General features: G+C 40.1%; 2 protein-coding genes across 2 annotated transcripts; both read left to right on the forward strand.

Moving 5' to 3' along the window:
• The first annotated feature begins 1,038 nt into the window (after positions 1-1,038).
• Positions 1,039-6,623, forward strand: LOC147165710 (potassium voltage-gated channel subfamily V member 2-like). The gene is made up of 2 exons (XM_086089026.1): positions 1,039-2,548; positions 5,304-6,623. The coding sequence occupies exons 1-2, from the start codon at positions 1,310-1,312 to the stop codon at positions 5,607-5,609; spliced, it is 1,545 nt and encodes a 514-aa protein (XP_085945152.1). The 5' UTR covers positions 1,039-1,309; the 3' UTR covers positions 5,610-6,623.
• A 393-nt stretch (positions 6,624-7,016) lies between these two features.
• LOC147165711 (N-acetyllactosaminide beta-1,3-N-acetylglucosaminyltransferase 3-like) lies at positions 7,017-19,990 on the forward strand. The gene is made up of 3 exons (XM_086089326.1): positions 7,017-7,125; positions 14,960-16,129; positions 18,032-19,990. The coding sequence occupies exons 2-3, from the start codon at positions 14,970-14,972 to the stop codon at positions 18,126-18,128; spliced, it is 1,257 nt and encodes a 418-aa protein (XP_085945452.1). The 5' UTR covers positions 7,017-7,125; positions 14,960-14,969; the 3' UTR covers positions 18,129-19,990.
• The last annotated feature ends 29 nt before the right edge of the window (positions 19,991-20,019 follow it).

Consider the following 20,019-nt stretch of genomic DNA (forward strand, 5'->3'; position numbering starts at 1 on the left):
ACATTGGCCTTAAACCAGTGGTGGGCAAACTCGGTCCTCAAGGGCCGGCGTCCTGCAGGTTTTAGAGGTTTCCTTGCTGAAACGCAGCTGATTTCAATCAACAGGATCGTTACCAAGTTTATGCAGAGCTTGCTGATCATATATCAGCTGTGTTGGAGAAGGAAAACATCCAAAACCTGCAGGACTCTGGCCCTCGAGGACCGAGTGTGCCCACCCCTGCCTTAAACTATGGGGTATATGCCACGAAGGAGGCGGGACTTCTGACTTCCTGGTTTTCACACATCAGCTTTGTTTCCGTTTCCTGTTTGCGATATGTGGGCCGCGTCCCAGTTCTTGCGCTTCCGCCTTAGTGCCCCTCGGTTGCGCGTTCCCGACGTGTGTTGTGTGTCTGTCTCAGTTGTCCGAAGCATTTCAGAGAGTTGAGATGCCCCGCGCGGTCAGGGGGTGCGAGTGTTGGAACGCGGCCATCAGTGGCCGGCAACAACGCTGATGTGTGAAAGTCAGAAGTCCGTGGCATCGACCCCATATCAGCCTTGTTCACGTTTATTTATGTATTCCTGAAGATATGAAAATATAACCTGAAGCGGAGAGAGGGAATGTTTTATTTTGCTTTGTTTTACTCTGCTCTTTTCTGCCAGATCGGTTTTGCGACTGCGAATGTTATCATTTGGATACTAAATAAGTTAAATGAAGAAAAAGAAAAAAGGTAAATAAATATAAAGTCGGAAGTTGCAATGTACATAAATAGAATTTCTGAAAAAATAAGGAATATGTTCAAGTTAGCATGAGTAATAAAATATAGTTCTACTTTTGTGAAACGTATTTCCTCCCACAACTGTCAATATATTTTATTGTGTTGTTTTGGTCAAAAAATAGGAACATCTGATTTGAAAGGGGAACGACCAAAAGCACAGGTCCTCACCTGGCCCTTTGTCTTATCTCTTGAAAATCCTTAAATCAACTTTGTTTGCTTATCCCGGCCACCTCCACTATATTTACAACTTCTTAAGGAACTTGGACACTCACCAATAAGATTAAGTGGCTCAAACATTTACTCCTAGTGACTGTTCTACTAACCCATCAAACGCCTTTGAGTCCTCTACGCAGGAGGATAGTCCCCAGTAAACAGGAAAGACTGCCTTTTACTGGAATATCAGCGCAAACCGGGACCACATGGATTTGTGTTGACGAGTCAGCAAGTTAACATGTGCCGGGACACTCACTTCCCTGTCGGGTTTCCTGTTTTGCTTCTCTCCTTTTTTTGTTCTGTCTCACTAGAGCTGACTTCCTGCCTTTAACCACAGGTGCAATGGCTGTAGACGGCGCTCCGCTGCAAAGCCGCCGCAGCACAATCGACTGCCTGTCAAAGGGTGGAAGAGACAAGAAGCCGTTTCCGTTTTCTCAGCGCAATGCAGTGAAAGCGTGGAGCTCTCTGGAGAACCTGGACTCTCCCGAGTGCCCGGCCAGTGAAGAGAAACCCAAACAGCAACATAACATTAAGATTAATGTTGGCGGCAAAGTTTTCCACATCCCCAAAAAGCGTGCCATGAAATATCCTCACACCCGCATCGGCTCTCTGGCAGCCAGCACGGACCGAGCCCAACTCATCACCCTCTGTGATGACTACTCGGTTAAAAACGATGAATTCTTCTTTGACCACGACCCTGCTTTCTTTCACCACATTTGCCATTTTTATGCCAGCGGAGAGCTGTGGATCATCAGAGAAATGTGCCCAATCAACTTTGAGGAGGAGATGGCGTACTGGGGCTTGAGCCTCAAGGACACCACGCGCTGCTGCTGTTTGGTGTTTGAGGAGAAGGTGGATGAAATGAAGGACAACCTGAAGGTGGAAAGGGAACTCATGGCCGAGATTGAGGTCAAGTACGACAGTGAGTTATTCAAGGACATGTTGCTGGGGAAGGTTCGAAAACGCCTTTGGAACGTCGTAGACAATCCCTACTCGTCGATTCAGGCCAAAGCCTTCAGCGTGCTCTCCAACCTCTTTGTCCTCTTTTCTATTGTGGCGATGTCTCTCAACACGGTGGAGGAGCTTCAAAACTATCGAATTGGGGGGAAACCCCACATGGAGTGGGTGGAGATCATCACCATTGTCTTCTTTGCTTTGGAGTATCTAACTCGCCTTGCCACCACGCCAAACATCCAATTATTTTTGAAGAGCGGGCTCAACTTTGTGGACATGGCGGCAGTCATGCCTTATTTCGCCCAAATCATGCTGGAAGCCGCTTTTGCCTCGGAGGATGGGAACACGCACGGAGACCTAAGGACGCTGGCGAGCGTCAGCAAGTTGAGTCATGTCCTGAAAGTGGTCAAACTGCTGAGGATCTTTCGCATTTTAAAGCTGGCCCGCCACTCAACTGGCATGAGGGCCTTCGGGTTCACGTTGCGCCAGTGTTACCAGCAGGCGTCGTGCATATTGCTCTTCATTGCCATGGGGATCTTTACTTTCTCTGCTCTCCTGCACTCGGCCGAGAGGGAGACGGAGGGGTCCCCCATCAGCAGTATTCCGTACGCCTGGTGGTGGGCCGCAGTGAGTATAGATATATAGGAGGAGACACACACTGCTAATCATCTAATTCTGCCTTTTTTTTTTTTGAGTTTATCAGATGAACAGTTGAAGTGCTTCTGACACAGCTTCGTCCAGCAAAGTCAATAAAAACTGATTGAGGAAAATGAAGATTGTGTAACAGTGGCCTCGAACAAATAAGCACAGCTCCACTCTAGAAGAAAATTACATTGCATTCTCAGGGCTTCCTTGTTAGTTTTTCATGTTTTTTGGACAGGTTGTGACCTGGAGGAATTCCGCCTTTGGGGGATCAATAAAGTAATCTGAAACTGAATTGGTGCAATTAAGTAGCTGCAATTGAATATAGCCACTTTTGTGAAAAGTGCTGCAATTTGGATCGGTCTGTAACACCCTTGTACAGCACCTTCTTGTATAAGAAAAAATATTTTTGATTTTGCAGTGGTCTAGACCCTGGAACCCACCTGAAAATATCAGCCCCTGCACTGAACAGCAGCTGAATCCCAGCTTCTACGTTCAGAACCAAAACAGGAGCAATCTGTCTTAAGATGACTGATGGTTACTAGGGAATCATTCATGTGATATTTTCACCATTTGGACCTTGACACAGATCAGAAAGAAAACCGTTTTAATTCTAATCCTCTTTATTCACCACTGTTACAAAGATAAATGTTGCTAGTTTAGTTGAAATGTTGCATATTTCGAAAAGCTCTACATCTATATAAAATACATTTATTAGCAGCAAATGTCATTTTTAGTGTATGTCGCGGGCTGCTTAAAAATGGATGTTGGCCACAAATGGCCCCCCATACCATAGTTTGGACATCCCTGCGATAGGGTAGCATACTCTGTAAAAAAGTGTGCCAGCATAGTAGCAACACAGCGTATAACTCAGAAATAGAACCATCTTCAAATCTTCTGTGCATCCATACCCATTTTTATGCGACACTTCCCTTTCCTCACATTCTCTTGCCGTCCAAATGAAACTTTTGGACTGCTGTTACTTCCACATCCTCCCATCTTAAACTGCTGCCAACTCCGTAAAGCTTTTTGACACATTACTGCAGGTGGTTAGCTGGCAATGAGGATCTTGCAAATTGTCCGCGTTCCAACACTCGCACCACCACCCCTTCGCCCCCCAACCGGGCGTCTCGACTGTCTGAGATGCTTCGGACACTGAGACAGACACTACACACTCACAGCCTCGCACCCGTCGACGGGAACGCGCAACCGAGGGGCACAAAGGCGGAAGCGCAAGTACTGGGACGCGGCCCAGTCGTCGCAAACCGGAAACAGAAACAAAGTTGATGGATGAAAACCCAAAAGTCGGAAGTCTCGCCTCCTCCGTGGCATATAGTCCATACTGTAATGTGATGTGGTAGGGTTAGTGTTATAAGATCTTATAAAACAGCACATAAAGCTGCCAGGGCGATAGTTCAACAGCAATGAGAGAAATAAAGAAGTCACTTCAAGGTAAAAAAAAACAAAAAAACAATCCGTATGGGCGGAGTCAAACGTTTCGGTCCACCTGACGTGGCGACTCGGCTCCAACTGCACTCTGCATCCAGGGCTTACTCACCTCGTGACCAAGTGAGCCGACTTTGTCGCTATACCTCATTTAGTGAATTTTCCGACGCGTCTGAGTTATTGAAGACTGCTGGAGACTCCATGGCCCTTTCATATCCAGAAAAAAATAAATGTCGTGTGATCAAACTCGCGCGACAGATGATTTAAATGAATAACTTAAACAAGTTGGGTCTGTCCCCTATTAAACGAATTTGGGTTTTTTATCTATTTTTTCACCCAACTGTTTTTGTGTGAAAGGATCCTCTGTTGCATGGCTTTGACCTCATGCCATTTATTTTGCAGTCTGGATGTGAAAGAGCCTGGAGGGATTCTTCACTAACATGAACCCAAAGAAATTAGGATTTGTTGCTCATTGCTTTTGTTATTTTGTACTAAACAACCCAATTGTTTTTTTTTTGTTTTTTTTAAGGTGCATTTAACAACCTTTATTCATGTTTTAACTAACCCAATTTTGAGTTTTATATTTATCCATTTTTGTTGTATTTTATTCTATTTTCGGGGTGTTTTGTGGGTTATTATTATTATAAATTGGGTTGGTCCCTTTTTGACTCCATTTGGTTTATTTTTAACCCAGAGTGTTTTTCAGAATAGTTTGCTGTTACACTTGTTTACCGGCTTTTTAACTTGGACAGCTTCATCTCATCTTCTTATTTTATTATTATTATTTTTTTCAAATGGTGAATTCCAGCATTGGGCCATTCATTTTGTTACTTGGGCCAAAAGATGAGGATAACTGTGAATAAATAAATACAATTCCATGGAACAAATATAAGATTTTAGGCTTTAAATGTAGTTTAGCGTTTCTGATATTGATTAGGTCAGCTGACCAACCACCACTGGGGGATTTTTGAGCAGGCAGCATGGTGGCCTGCCTGCCGGTGGGCACATTTTTCCCGCTTGCCTACATTTCAAAAACATAAATGCTCCACGGGGATAAATAAACTTTTCTGATTCTGAAAGTTATCATCATTAAAGAGTCTAAATTGTCTATTCTGTGGATGTAAGTGTGAATGGTTGTTTGTCGACATATATGTGGCCTCATAACATGACTACCAGCCACGACCCTAATGGGGATAAAAGCATTACAGTACAGAATTCTCGATCCAAGCATTTTGATTGAATTAATACTTTTTATGAAGTAAATAACTCGCTCATTAACTTTCTTCTATCTTAGGTCAGCATCTCCACTGTGGGCTACGGGGATGTCGTCCCCGTGACCATCCTGGGTCGAATCGTGGCCTTTGGCTGCATCTCCTTTGGAATCATCCTGAACGGAATGCCCATCTCCTTCCTTTTTAACAAATTCTCAGATTACTATGCCAAGCTAAAGGCCCAAGAGTACAACACCATCCCGGTCCAACGCCGCTTGCAGCTCCGGAGGCGTTTTCGACACAGGATGGGCACGCGGTTCCGTCCCACGGAGGGAGAAGACAGTCGCTCCGAAGCATCCAGTGACATTCCTCAGCCAACCCATGCTTGAGAAGCAAAGTTCAAACTTGAGTTTGAAATAATCAGTGCCTGTACATAAATCTGTGTGATGATGAGAATAGTATAAACAAATCATTCACTGTCTTATTACATAAATTGCAGTATCAGGTTAATAGTTTGTCTTCTGTATTGATTATAATATCTACAAAAAAAAAGGTCACATTTCCGTTTCCTTTTTTGGGGGTGTCATGTGGTGTGCAAATGCACTGTGCACAGCTTGACGCGTCAGCCATTCAAATGACTCTGACACTACAAACGCTTGTTTTCCCCCAATTAATCATTCACATCGTCATTTAAAAAAAATTAACCCAAAACTTGTCACAGTGATGCTATCACTGGTCAACACATGCATGCCTTAACAGCTCAACTGTATCAATATTGCAACCCTCCACACAATGTCAGGAAGTTGCCACATCAACTGAGCAATACGTGTCATGATGTAAGTTCTTGTTGTGGCGCTTTTCAGTTGCCCTACGTTTCCCACAATGACTTCTGTTTTACTTAATGTGCCCTCACCTCAAACATGCTCACCCGCTGCGGTCTGTTAATGTGTATAAAAAAAACTTTTATAGTTCCAAGTTGACGCTTGTCCTCTTTCTTCGTTAAACCAACTTGTCGTTTTCGTTTTCAAGAGTTGAGTAGATGTGCCTTCATCTTTTGTAAGGTTGGTAGTTTACAACTTTAATCCATTTTTATGACCAAAAGATAACCATACAAATGTTATTTGTTATTGTTATTCCATCCCACCCCATTCCCTTCTGAAAATGTTTTAATAAGAATAATAAAACAACAAAAACACTGTACTGTATAGAAACAACTAAGTCGATTTAAATAAACTTACTGTGTGTAGCATTTACGTGTGTGCCTTAAGGGGCGTGGCCTAGTAAGTGACGTGGGGGCTCGAGTCAGCTATGTTGACCGTTTTTTTCTCATTTTGTATTTGTGTGCTTGACTGTCCTGTTCAATAAAGGTCTCTCTTTGCCCACACGCAGGGGCATTTCATTAACGTATGGCTCAATTTTGGTTTTCACTTCACTCCAGCTGTGGCGTATGAGAAGCTCAGTTTAAAATAAATAAATAAAAAGTCAAGGACAGGCATACCTAGCATATAATTCATATTCATGTATTTTGTTTATGTAAAAGTGACTTGATGTGCCAATGTATTTAAACCCTCTGATCTTAGAACTGCTTAGTGATGACCAGTGTGTTAAGTCACTGATATATACCACAATTCTTTACAATACACATAAAATAGACACAGTAAGCTTAGTACTGTTGACATGTATGTAGGCTATAGCCTATAGTGTGTATTTTGTCTCTGCCAAACAAAAAAAGTGTAGCCTAGTAAGCGATGTGTGGTTGGATGGGGTGTTCGAAAGTTATCAGGCCCCGCCCCGCCCGTGCAGTGGGTGACAGTGGCTGTACTTTATCCCGCTGTCCTTCAGCTCACGCACGCACGCGCGCACAAACAAACATACGCGGACACGGTGAGGAAGCTCCCACGCAAAGTAAGTACGCGCATCCGTTTCTCCTTATAACATCTTTCGATTTATTATAGAGCACCCGTTATAATTATATGAATAGCGACAGTTAGTGATCCATCCCCCAGTTTTTTTTTTTTTTTAAACTGCGACACATTTAATTTGGTTCAATGTATACTGAAAAAAATGGGGTGTGATATTTACTTGAAAAAAACTTAGTAGCCTGAAGGTTGATGCACTCAGAAGTACATTTTACAAGGAGTTTAACTTGAAATTTCTCCAACATTGCTCCAGTATGTTAACAAGCTTAATTTTCTTTTATATCACATTTCTAGGGGTCACAATAGAAGAGTGGAATATCTGGAAGCCACATGTTAAGCATGTTCAAAATAGCAGAACAAAAACAAAAAAAACATCATTCACAAAGCTAAAGAGGGAGCAGAAACAAGCGTACATTCGTCTGTTCTCTAATTCTACCTTACTTCAAAAACTGTTGTAATGTTGAGGTTTGGGGAAGCAACAGCAGAAAACATTTAAAATAGTTCTCATACAGGGACAGGAATTACTATTTGCGAGCTCTTTAAAACATTAAAAAGAAACACAGCCAGAAAAATTTACCCCCACCCCCCCCCCCCCACACACACACACCCGTCAATTTCCGACATGAAACCGAAATAGGTTTGAGTCAGGAAAATAAATGTCCAAACAAAAAGCATTCTAATCAGCCTATCAGTGTTTTAGGCTAATATATGGTACATATGTTATTTTTTTTTTGTTATTTAGGTTCAAAGTATAATTCAACCAATCATAAAAACAAATGAAAAATTAAGCTAATGAAAAGTAAAAATGTGGTAAAAGTGCATGCTGTTATCACCAATGCCTAAAATATGAGCTCTTTCAAGGAAGAAGTTCAATCAATCAAATCAATCAATCAATCAATCAATCAATCAACCAATCTATCTATCTATCTATCTATCTATCTATCTATCTATCTATCTATCTATCTGCTTATTAAATTTGGAAGCTGATTTTTAACGATGTTCCATAGTCAGGAAACCTGATGATAATACACAGTGTACAAATCTATGTAATGTATAAATGGATAATTTATGAACACATCTTTGGTACAGTGCTGTTTTGATCAATGATTGAGATTTTGTTGACGCCCCTTTTCTTGATGGCAAGTGTAATGTGCTGTAAAACTACTGTATGTTTGAGTGAGTGGACTAAAACATGGAGCTGTTGCTGTTTTCCACACATAAGTCAGTGACATCAAAATGAAAAGTCTTTTTGTCATTTTGTATGGATAAGATAAGCTTAGTTATGTTGTCAAAAATAAAATTGTAGTCTGGAGAAATGTTCTGATGTAAATTGCCGTTTAAGTTTGGACGACAATTATTCTAAATGGAAAGTTCCATTCTTGTGAATGTGTGAGATTGATTGCAAGAGACTGGACAAGATTCACATTTACTATTTGTCCGGCAATTTTGTTGACAGACCATCACATTGCAATACAGAAAGGAAAAGACAAAAAACAGACAAAAAAAGAAATGTGAACATGGGACAATCAAATTTCTTTATAATATTGTGTTCTTTGCAGCCCAGTCGTCTAAGTATTTTGATTCTGATTAATACTACGTTTGTAGAACATGAAAAAAAAGTAGCAAAATGCATCCATTTATATCCATCTCAGGAGGCGGCCATTTTGCCACTTGCCGTCGACTGAAAATGACATCACAGGTTCTCAGGGCTCAGGTAACAACCAATCATGGCTTAGTCTGCGAGCGCCACATCGCCAAACTTAGAAAACAGGAGAGCCGTGATTGGTCGACTGTGATGTCATTTTCAGTTGACGGCAAGTGGCAAAATGGCCGCTCCCTGAGACAGATAAAAACCTGTGGATTTTGCTGCTGAACTCATATTCCACTAATGCAATTTTAACCAGAATGCCGTGTTTCGACTAGTGGGGGCGCATACAACATATTATTGTAAAGACAATTTTGGGCTTGATTTCCGATTTAACTAATTCACTCCGGGCCATTTTCACTGAAGCAACCCCCTTCGCTCCAGGCTCTTTTACTGGATTTTGACTGATTTTGCAAGGCCCACAGAATATTGTGTTTTATTGCTATAAAAACATGGAATCTACCAAAACAAAGATTAGAGTCTATTCTTTTATCAGGAAAAAAATATATATTATTATGACCTGTTTCCGTTTTGCAGCAATTAGCATTAGAATTTAGCTAAGTTTCATCCTTATTCACAAATATATTTAGAACTCTGGGGAAATCAGCTTGTTTTCAACATGGCCCTGTTTGCGCTCTTATACTCTGCTGCCACCTGCTGTCTGTTTTTGTAATTACTACCATTGCTTCACCCGTTCTGTGTATGCTCTAGCATAAAAAATAAAGAAGTATAAATACGTCTTTGGGGCACTTAAAACATTAAAAACAGAACTTATTTATACGTTGTATACGTGTGGTTTTTTTACGTTAAGGAAAATTGTACATTCAACACTGTAGGAATTACGTGCAGCCTTCCAACATCTGACGTTCCTGGCTTTTGGTCCGCAAATTCTCATCTACATCACAACAATTATCTTCACTTCCTGTAGCAATGTCAGAAAAGTGAAACTGATCATTGGTTAGTGTAATGCTTCACATACACCTTCATTGGAAAAAGTCAGCATTTGCCTGGGAAACAAGTCTAGTGGAAATGCATAAAAATCTGCAAGACATATGGCAACACGTTCAACCATTTTGCATCAGAAGACGAATGCCAAAATGTTGTATGATGAAAACAGAAAGTCATCAGATCAGCTTGCGAACGTCACATGAACAAACCTAGAAAATATGTGAGCTGGGATTGGTCATTACTTGAGCCCTTAGGCACTGTGAAGTATTTTTCGGGTGACAGCCAATGGCAAAATGAGACGGATAAAAAACAGGTGGATTTTGCTGCTTATTTCATATTCCACTCACACAATATTAACGCATTCACTGCCATTGACGGCTATAGAAGTCAAACATTCATTTGAACTATTTCTATTAGTTTAACATTTTTTCCACTTTTGTTAACAAGAGTATGAAACCTAGATTTTTTTATTGTACATTTAGAACAGATATAAAATGTGTGATTAATCAGGAGTTAACTAGGGAATTTATGTGATTAATTACAATAAAACATTTTAATCGCCTGACGCCCCTAATTTCTAGTAATCACGTCAGGCGATAATTTTTTAAAAATTGTAATTAATGGCATGACTTCAATAGTTAACTCACGATTAATCACAAATTTTACATCTGTTATAAATGTACAATAAAATTTTTTTTCTAGGTTTTCATACTCTTGTTAACAAAAGTGGAAAAATGTTAAACTAATTGAAACAGTTAAAATGAATTTTTGACATATATAGCCATCAATGGCAGTGAATGAGTTAATCAAAATGTGTTTAGACTTGGGGGTGCATAGAAACTATTATTGTAAAGAAATTGTTAGACCTGACTTCCCCTTTAGGAATTATAAATTACGGTTGTTATTTATTATTATTAATTATATATATTTTGTAAAGTGACTGAAATTAGACCAAAACCTTTTTGAGTTTTCAATGAATGTTTAAATTAATTTTTAGCTTAAGTATAATTATAGGAGTTTCCATGTGTTGTTGTGGGTTCAAGCACCCCGTTGTATTTTATTGTGACGTCAGAATGAGAAATGAGTGTGTCAGCATTCAGGGTTTATATTTGCTCATTTGTGTTTTTATTGGCAGTTAGGAGTTGAGTACAGGATTTTGTCATGTTGGGAAACAGGGTGAGGTCAGTATCATGCCAAGGCGTGATGTTTTCCAGAAGCCTCCGTGTTGTAGTTTGAGTAGTGAAGTGAAACCCCAGTTCCATAGAAATCGGGACGTGTAAAATGGCAATGTAAACACAAATCCTTTCCAACCTATATTACAAAGACAATTTCATGTTCAAACAGAACGTTATTGTTTTATGTTTTGTCTTTTTTTTGGGTGCAAATATTTACTCATTTCGGGCAGCACAACGGACTCGTGATAATCATGTCTGCCTCACAGGTTCTAGGTTCGGGGTTAGAATCTTGGCAACAGCCTTCCTCTTTTGAGTTAGTATGTTGTCACCATGTTCATGTGGGTTTTCTCCCAAATTCCCAAAACCTTCCGAAAAGGATTTTCAAACCAGACTGTATTCTGCTTTTACTTTAATTGTAATTGGTGTTTGTGAGTTTTCTCATGACTAAATACATTCCACCACGCACGCAACTTATTCCACCTATAAGGAGACATGAGTATGCGTAATTACTTTCCACCACACCCACTGCAGCAGCAGCAGCAGCAGCAGCAGCGCATGCAAGCATTCTTGCCAGGTCTGCTTTTTAGCTCACATCAGGACCCTTAATGTAAAAGTATGGGTGAGAGTGGGCACCTATGACTAATTTTTTTTGACTGGAGCATTTAGTCAAGTCTTTTAAGTGGGCTCATAATGGTGAATATGGGGGTGACACCAAATAATATGATGGAAATATCAGTAATATACTTTGTGCATCACTGTGCATCTAAATAAAGATTGAAAACAAGCTTCCACATTAAATCACCTAAATACTGTACGGTGATATTATTCGTATTATTGGGAAACAAAGTATAATAATAAAGTATTGTGAGTGAGATACTTTTTAATTTCCGCCACACCTGATATACTGTAGCTTATGTCCAAAATATACACTCATGGTCATAATTTTAGCTCCAACAATATTATATTTAAAATATGATAAAATTTAAAAGGGAAACATGTTCGTGGTTAAGTTTTATTTTTTGCATGAGATTTGACAAAAAATCATTATAGCATTTTTTATTTTATTTTATTCTATTTATTTTTTTATGTGACAGTGTCGATGTTAAGGTAACAAACAAGTTAATTTTTTGTGCCATTATCTTTCAACTTAAAAAGTTGAATAATGTAAAATATTAGCAAATACACATTACATGTAAAAACTGTAGTGTGGTAGGTCAGTAGTCCCCCCGCTGGTTAGTTCTTGGTGGCAAATGTACAATTTCATTTTTATACCTGTCAACCAGACCAGTCATAACATCAACAACAAACTAATGCCGTGTGGTACAAAAGCTGTATCAAATATTCTGACAATAATGTTCTGTTTTGATTGACCCTGTTTGAGAGGTATTAATTAAACTATATGTTCAATATTTTGTGTACTGGTGCAAAACTGCGCTGCATCATAATGAGAGCGGTCCCTAATAATTTTTGAAACTGTTATGATTTTGCTGTAGTTGAATCACGAAAGACATAAGTGACAAACATTGAAATAACAGTCCAAAGCTCAAAATATTATATTTTCTTCGTGGGGCAGTTTTGTTAATCAATTACTTCATTTGAAGAGCAACTTTCTAATTTTGTGGCGCATATTTTATTTTATTTTATTTTTTGCATATTGATCCCTGGGACCTGAAGCCTGGGTTAACAATTAGAACATGATGAATATGATAAAAACAAATAACAAATGAAAAAAATGTGCCCCTATTTTTATATATCAAGAGTTTGTATTTCTTAAATTCACATTTCATATAACAAGCAAACTGTATATATTCTTGTAATAGAAGCAAAGCAAAAGTGATTAAAAAAAAAGATATATCTACTTGTTTTGTGGAAAACACTACTTCACCTTTATATTTTTATGCAGGATCGTGAGTGGTCGGCGGCAACAATGAATACACAGAGATTTATATGCTTTGCTAGATTAACTGTGCCTTTTATTTCCCGCAAACAGCAATAAACACTTTTATACTGTGCTAGAATAATCATACGTTTTATTCCCCGCAGACAGTCATCAACACCTGTGCTTTGCTAGAATGATTGTAACTTTTATTCCCCGCAAACAGCAATAATCACAACTCAATTTGCTAGAATAACTGTGCCTTTTATTCCCTGCAAACAGCAATAAACACTTTTATACTGTGCTAGAATAATCATACGTTTTATTCCCCGCAGACAGTCATCAACACCTGTGCTTTGCTAGAATGATTGTAACTTTTATTCCCCGCAAACAGCAATAATCACAACTTGCTTTGCTAGAATGATTGCACCTTTTATTCCCCGCAAACAGCAATAATCACAACTCAATTTGCTAGAATAACTGTGCCTTTTATTCCCTGCAAACAGCAATAAACACTTTTATACTGTGCTAGAATAATCATGTTTTATTCCCCGCAGACAGTCATCAACACCTGTGCTTTGCTAGAATGATTGTACCTTTTATTTCCCGCAAACAGCAATTATCACAACTTGCTTTGTTAGAATGATTGTACCTTTTATTCCCCGCAAACAGCAATAATCACAACTCGATTTGCTAGAATAATGGTGTATGTTATTCCCCGCAAACAGCAATCAATACACTACAACGTTAAGCAGCATAATATGATCATCAGCGCTTACCTTGACACTAGACCGGGGAGCCTACGGTCCGGGTGAAGCGAGCTGCAAAAAACGGCTGGGCAATCGTACGTGTTCCACAGCGGACTCCGTCCGGACCGAGTGCCGCTCCGTCTTTTATTCGTTAGCAAAAAGTTGTGAGCGTGAGAAACCGGGCAGTCCAAGCCCTCTCCCAGACACTCTCGAAAACATGATTGCGAAGCAGGGAAGGCTGTAGTAAAAACAAGGAAGAGTTCCCAGGCTGATCCCGCCCTTTATTTACAAATTGTTGGGCACCTGGATTCGTACAACAGTTCAGGACAACAACATATCCTTATATAAGAGGTTACATGAGGACATATCAAACCATGTTTTTTTCCCCCTTCACTACTGTACTTTAATTTGATAACATTTATTGTGCATACCTTCGAAAGTCAAAATCAAAACTCAGGACTCTTTTGTGAAACCAAACATATAATATTACCGATATCATATTTTAAATATTTTACACTATCCAACCATCCAATCATTTTACTTGTATATTATTCATTCATTCATTCATCTTCCAATTTATTAATCTTCTAATTTTAAGTTTATAGGCCACTCCTCCTGGCTGATGTACGCTGTAGCGTAGCGTAATTTATTCCCGTTTCCGGTTCTATTTAGCAAAGTAGACTTTGTCACCGGAGTCCAAACACTTATTAATTTGCCTGTTATTTTGTTGTTGTTCAAAGTTGGATGTTCTCTGCTTTAATGCGGTTCCAGCTAGATGTCCATGAAAAATAGACTCAATCACTCCAAGCACTTAATTTTGGTGTTAAACGCGCTAGCCATGTCCGCCTTAGGTTAGCTTAGCAACTAACATGGCTTCATTGTCTTTCCTCCTCATCACTTTGTAATAACAAAGTTGTCAGATGTGTAGCTCATCCGCTGCCTTGGAAGTGATGTTTACTGACTCAGGAGCAAGTCTGCAACATGTTTAGCTACAATAGTAGCCAGCAAAGCTTGCTGCTCGATATCTTGCACCGAGCTTGCCTCAACGTTGCGCTAACCTTAACATGCGGAAACATTTTCAAATCTGTGATTCTGCTTTGCTATTCGATGTTTTTTTTAATGAGACGCAAAATCCAAATTTTGACCTGCAAAATGCGATGCGAAACCGCTTGTTTCGAGCATTGCAGTCGTTTGTGCACACAGGTGGTCATTTCATTAGGTACAGCAGTTCGACATACAAAAACAGACCACAGACCAATGCATGCCCAAAACTCTCGGGTGGGCACAAGGGCACAGCACAACAACATACCTCATGATTACAGTAATCATTGTTTTACGATTTCCTCATGTCAACTGTGTAATGTATTAAAATGCGTGTCCAATAATGTTTGTAAATGAATAACGTCTTGTGCTTGTTTTCTCCGCAGAGTTCAGAGGATGATATTTCGCTTCAGGCCTCGGACGTGCCTGCTGCTCGGGAGTCTAAGTGTGTTGATCATCCCTCTCCTTATCAATCTTGACCAAAAGAACATTGGCCTCCAGGCAAGCATCAAAGATGATCGCATTGACGTTAGGGAACCTGCCATCCAGAACCAAACCTTCGTCTGGCAGATCCCAGTTTGTCACCAAAACACGTCTGTAGCCAACATCTCAGGCTTCGCCGCTCTTCCTGGCGGTATTAAAGACTTTCTGTACTATCGCCACTGTCGCCATTTCCCGATGCTTCTGGACCTTCCTCATAAATGTGGCGGAGTTGATCATTCGGGGGACGTTTTCCTCCTATTGGTCATCAAGAGCTCCCCGGCGAACTACGAGCGTCGAGAGGTGCTGCGCAAGACGTGGGCGAAGGAGAGATTACACAACGGGGTTTGGATCAGAAGGGTCTTCCTCTCAGGTACGACGAGTCACGGCTTTGAGAAGATCAGGCTGAACAAGCTCCTCCGAGCGGAGCAGCGCGAGTACCAAGACATCCTCCAGTGGGACTTCGCTGACTCCTTCTTCAATCTCACCTTGAAGCAAGTGCTTTTCCTGGAATGGATGGAAAGAAACTGTCCCAACGCTCGCTTTTTGTTCAACGGTGACGATGACGTTTTTGCTAACACGGACAACATGGTGGAGTTCCTCCAGAGCCTCAAAGACAACGATGGAGGCAAACACCTCTTTACCGGTCATCTGATCTACAACGTAGGGCCCATTCGCTCACCTGGGAGCAAGTATTACGTCCCCGTTCAGGTGCATGAGTCAAACTCATATCCCTCCTATTGTGGGGGCGGGGGCTTCTTGCTATCAGGTTACACAGCTTCAGTCATACACGAGATGTCCCCTTCCATTACCATTCTTCCCATCGATGACGTTTACCTGGGGATGTGTCTGGCAAAAGCCGGGCTTGAACCGAGCTCCCATATGGGCGTTAAGACAGCAGGACTGTACATCCCCGCCAGCAATCTAGACCAATACGATCCTTGCTACTACAAAGATATGCTGCTGGTCCACCGATTCCTCCCGGCTCAGATGTACCTCATGTGGCAGAGAATGCACGACGCTGATCTCAAATGTGGTTCCTCTGGGGAGAGTCTGAAGTCAGCTACGACCCTCAGGTGAAAGCACATTGCTTGCTGCTCTTGTTTGCGGGTTTATAATGCAGCGCTGACATGGTCCGTCCTCATGTGGATGGTTTGGGAGCAGCTTTTCTCTCAGTTGGTGAAGCTGACTCAACAAAATGGCCAAGCAGTCAGTTACACCAACAAGGCAAGGACGTGTCATGTGTGAACGAGCAGCTGTCACTAGAAGGAATCAGGTCAACATGAGAAATGTTTCAAGCACTTATTTTTTCATAGACATGCGTCCGTGCGCTGGCCGTAAAAACGGGCTAATTTTTTTGTGCTGGGGTAAGTCTAGTTTTGTTTGTGAATTTGTAGATCGTGCTATGCCGGCGTATTTTATAGCAATTCAATCGCAATTCAAATAGACTAGATTTTAGACTAGCTAAAGGAGGTCTAAGTTGATGTATAGATGGTGTAACGCGATGTTGGTGGCGCCGGCAGACAGATTCTGAGCCCAGCGGACATGTGTGCTAGATGTTATTGTATTTTATTTATAAAAATGACAGCAATGTGGAACAATCCCTCTGAATCTGAATCAGATTGATGAAATATTACAACCGAACTCTGAGAACTGTAAGCCTCTAGGAGGGAGGGAAAGGGTGGTTAGGGACATAATTGACATAATTTAACCTCATTCTAATTAATTCATTATTATCTATCCATCCATTTTTTTTAACCGCTTGTTCCTCACAAGGGTCGCAGGGTTGCTGGAGCCTATCCCAGCTGGCTACGGGCAGTAGGCGGGGTACACTCTGAACTGGTTGACAGCCATAATACATTATTAATAATTTTTAATTAATTAATTTTAAAATAAATATATTTTATAGTATATTATATAATTACTTATTATTTTTTACTAATAATATTAATTTATTAATGTTAAGTAATTATATGTAGTAATTATTAATTTGTTAATTATTTTATATATAAAATAAATAAAAAATAATATTTTTTTAAATTATTAACTTATACATTCCCAGCCATTTTCACTGAAGTAACCCCCTTCACTCCTGGCTGTTTTACTGGATTTTGACTGATTTTGCAAGGCCCACACAATGATTGTGTTCTATTGCTATAAAAACGTGGAACCTGCCAAAAGAAAGATTAGACTCTCTTCTTTCATCAGGAAAAAAAAAGTATATTTGTATCTGTTTCTGTTTTGTAGCAATTAGCATCAGAATTTAGCTAAGTATCATCATTATTCATATTCCTGTTGAAAACACTGGGGAAAAGAGCTTTTTGCAACATGGACCTGGTTGATCTCTTATACTCTGCTGCCACCTGCTGGCCTTTTTTTGTAATAACTACCATTGCTTTAAGCAACCTCTCCAGGTCAGAGGCTGCATCAATGCCTTCTGTATGCTATTGCATACAAAAACTAAATAAATAATAATAATAAAAATAAATAAATAATTATACATATGTTTTTGGGACCATGGCACTAGTTTAAACAGACCGTTTTAATACGTTTTGGGGAGCAAACGAGTTAATTAATATTGTTATAATTAACCTGACATAAAAATTTCAGCCCAACCTTGAGTCCTTGCTGGTGCCTCTCAGAGGGCATCAATTAGCCGAATTGGCAATCCATTTTTCAAGACGATTCACCAACGTCTACACGTTTGCCGACTAATTCTGTGCAGTCTTTCATGATTGCGTTGACTCGTCGCCTCAAGTCTGAGTGTTGACCGCTTGTCCCACATCATCCAGAATGACCGGCAACTTGTTCACTTCCAATAGAGCTGCTACTGCTGCTTTTGGCTGAATTTGACGATAAATCAGGAAACTGCCAGCTCCAAACTGCAAGACACCTGTTATCAGAATTCCAATAATGTAACGTCTTCCACATCCTCGATGGACAGAATAGATATACACACCATCTTCCATTTGTTGCAGGAATCCAAGGTGCATCCAGCTTCAGGCATCCACTCGGGGCAAGCCGGCTCTTCTCTACCAGCTCCTCTCAGCTAGAAAATCTTCTCAATTGTGTTGAGAGACCAGATGATCAAATCCATGGTTAGATTTTCAGAAGAAATGCAACGAGAGGCTGGGGTAAAAGTTAAGACACGAGACTACATGAGACAAAGACAGCATGGAAGATATGGGAGGAGAGGACCAGCATCTGTTGACAGACAAGCAGGAAAGAAATTATTATAGAAATCAATTAATTGACATCAAATTATTTTAATAGCACCTCCCTGACCACGTGGCATAACTACGGGTGGTGGTGCGGGGCAGGAGAGAGTGTCGCGCACAGACAAACGATCGGTCTCCAAGTGCCCATCCACGTCCACATTGTCTGCAAGTGGAGATCTTGGAGCGCAACATGCCATGTAGACCACGCGTTTCTTTTTTTGCACTGAATTTAAAGGGGACGAAGGGAGCCGTTTCGATTGGCCAGGAGTCGGCTGCGTTCTCTCGCACAATGGCGCACAATGACATCGACGCCCACTTCAACATCCGTTAGTCTAGGAAAGGCCAAAAGAAAGATGTATATATATATATATATATATATATATGAGATGCTATAAACTCCATCGAGACCTGGTTAATCACCAGGTCTCGATGGAGCCTACACTTTATTTATTTAATACAACTTTGTGACACACGTTTCCGGTACAAGTTTTATTGCCCTTCCATCTATTCTCTTCCTCTCATAGCGAATAAATACATTTTGTCTCCAGCTTGCTGTACTTTCCATCATCGAATGGGTTTGTTTATGGCTGGAATTGTGTAATTAAGCGTTTACCAACTCATCTGCATTTCCGTTCAATTAATCCGTAATGATATTAAAGTGTATGCAACAGCAAACAAAGGAAAGCCACTCACTGGTGTCACTATGACACCAAAAGGTGCCTGAAAACACAGCAGGAAATTCTTTGTCACATTTCGACCTATCATTAATACAGGAAATGTTAATGTTGATTTTATGCTTGGGTTTGGTTCAAAAATCTGAAGCTGCAATAAATGTGTTAACATGATTTTCGTGTTTCTTTACATATTTGGTGGCATGATAAATGTTAGACCGGATGTTTCTGTGCTGAACATGCATCACCATATGATCGTTTTGGATATTTAAATGTATGCGAGGGAACTTATGTTTATATTTAATAAATTCATGACTGGTACTTATGTATGTTATTAAGTTAAGAAGGTATGGTTTTGTAAAGCGTTTTAATATTGTCTCAGGGTTTCTCAGGTTGTATGAAGGATCGACTGTGACTTGAGCTGATGAGGTTCATAATGTTCTTTGCTGTGATTTACAATGGAAACAGGGCCATCTGTGCACTGGTCTTGGCTGAAATGAGTGTACATTATTTTCATTTTCTGTTGCCTTTCATTACGATTCCGCAGGCAGAAGGCACAGTTGCAGTTCATCTGCCATTGCGTTTGCTCCACAGAGTTGTATGTAAATATCTGTTCAAGTCTGTTGATTAATAAATAGAAATATTGTAATAACGTGTACTGTGCATTGAAAAAAAAAAAAAAAAAAGGAATCTCAAACCATGTAAATGAGTTCAAAAGGGGCCATGAGTGAAGCTAATTAAATAGAAAAAGTTGCTGGGACTAAATCCTGTAGCAGAAAAGTGTAACTTTTTACCGTGCTAATTCATAACAGTTATTGACTGTATTATAAATGATTATCTTTCATTATCAGTACAGGGCAGTGACACCTTTTACCTTTACCTCAAATGTGTTTAGTATCGCAGACACTGGCTTGGCTGATAAAATGGAAGTGTGATGTATAAGCTGTTGTAATCTTTCCCACAACAAACTGACAAAGTACGTTTTTTTCAACAAGCAACGCTTACAAAGATGCCTTTGGAAGTGACCAACATCACAGAATTCTTAAAAATATTTTATGGCAAAAGAAGTTTGAAATT

This window comes from Leptonotus elevatus, chromosome 11, assembly GCF_054856555.1.
Source record: "Leptonotus elevatus isolate MCC_2025b chromosome 11, RoL_Lele_1.0, whole genome shotgun sequence".
Classification (NCBI taxonomy): domain Eukaryota; kingdom Metazoa; phylum Chordata; class Actinopteri; order Syngnathiformes; family Syngnathidae; genus Leptonotus; species Leptonotus elevatus.

Bases quoted from the DNA above. Each gene is read 5' to 3' on its own strand.
- LOC147165711 (XM_086089326.1), top strand. From the start codon at position 14,970: ATGATATTTCGCTTCAGGCCTCGGACGTGCCTGCTGCTCGGGAGTCTA. The intron at 16,130-18,031 runs GTGAAAGCACAT...CATTTGTTGCAG, and splicing joins AAGTCAGCTACGACCCTCAG to GAATCCAAGGTGCATCCAGC.
- LOC147165710 (XM_086089026.1), top strand. From the start codon at position 1,310: ATGGCTGTAGACGGCGCTCCGCTGCAAAGCCGCCGCAGCACAATCGAC. The intron at 2,549-5,303 runs GTGAGTATAGAT...CTTCTATCTTAG, and splicing joins ACGCCTGGTGGTGGGCCGCA to GTCAGCATCTCCACTGTGGG.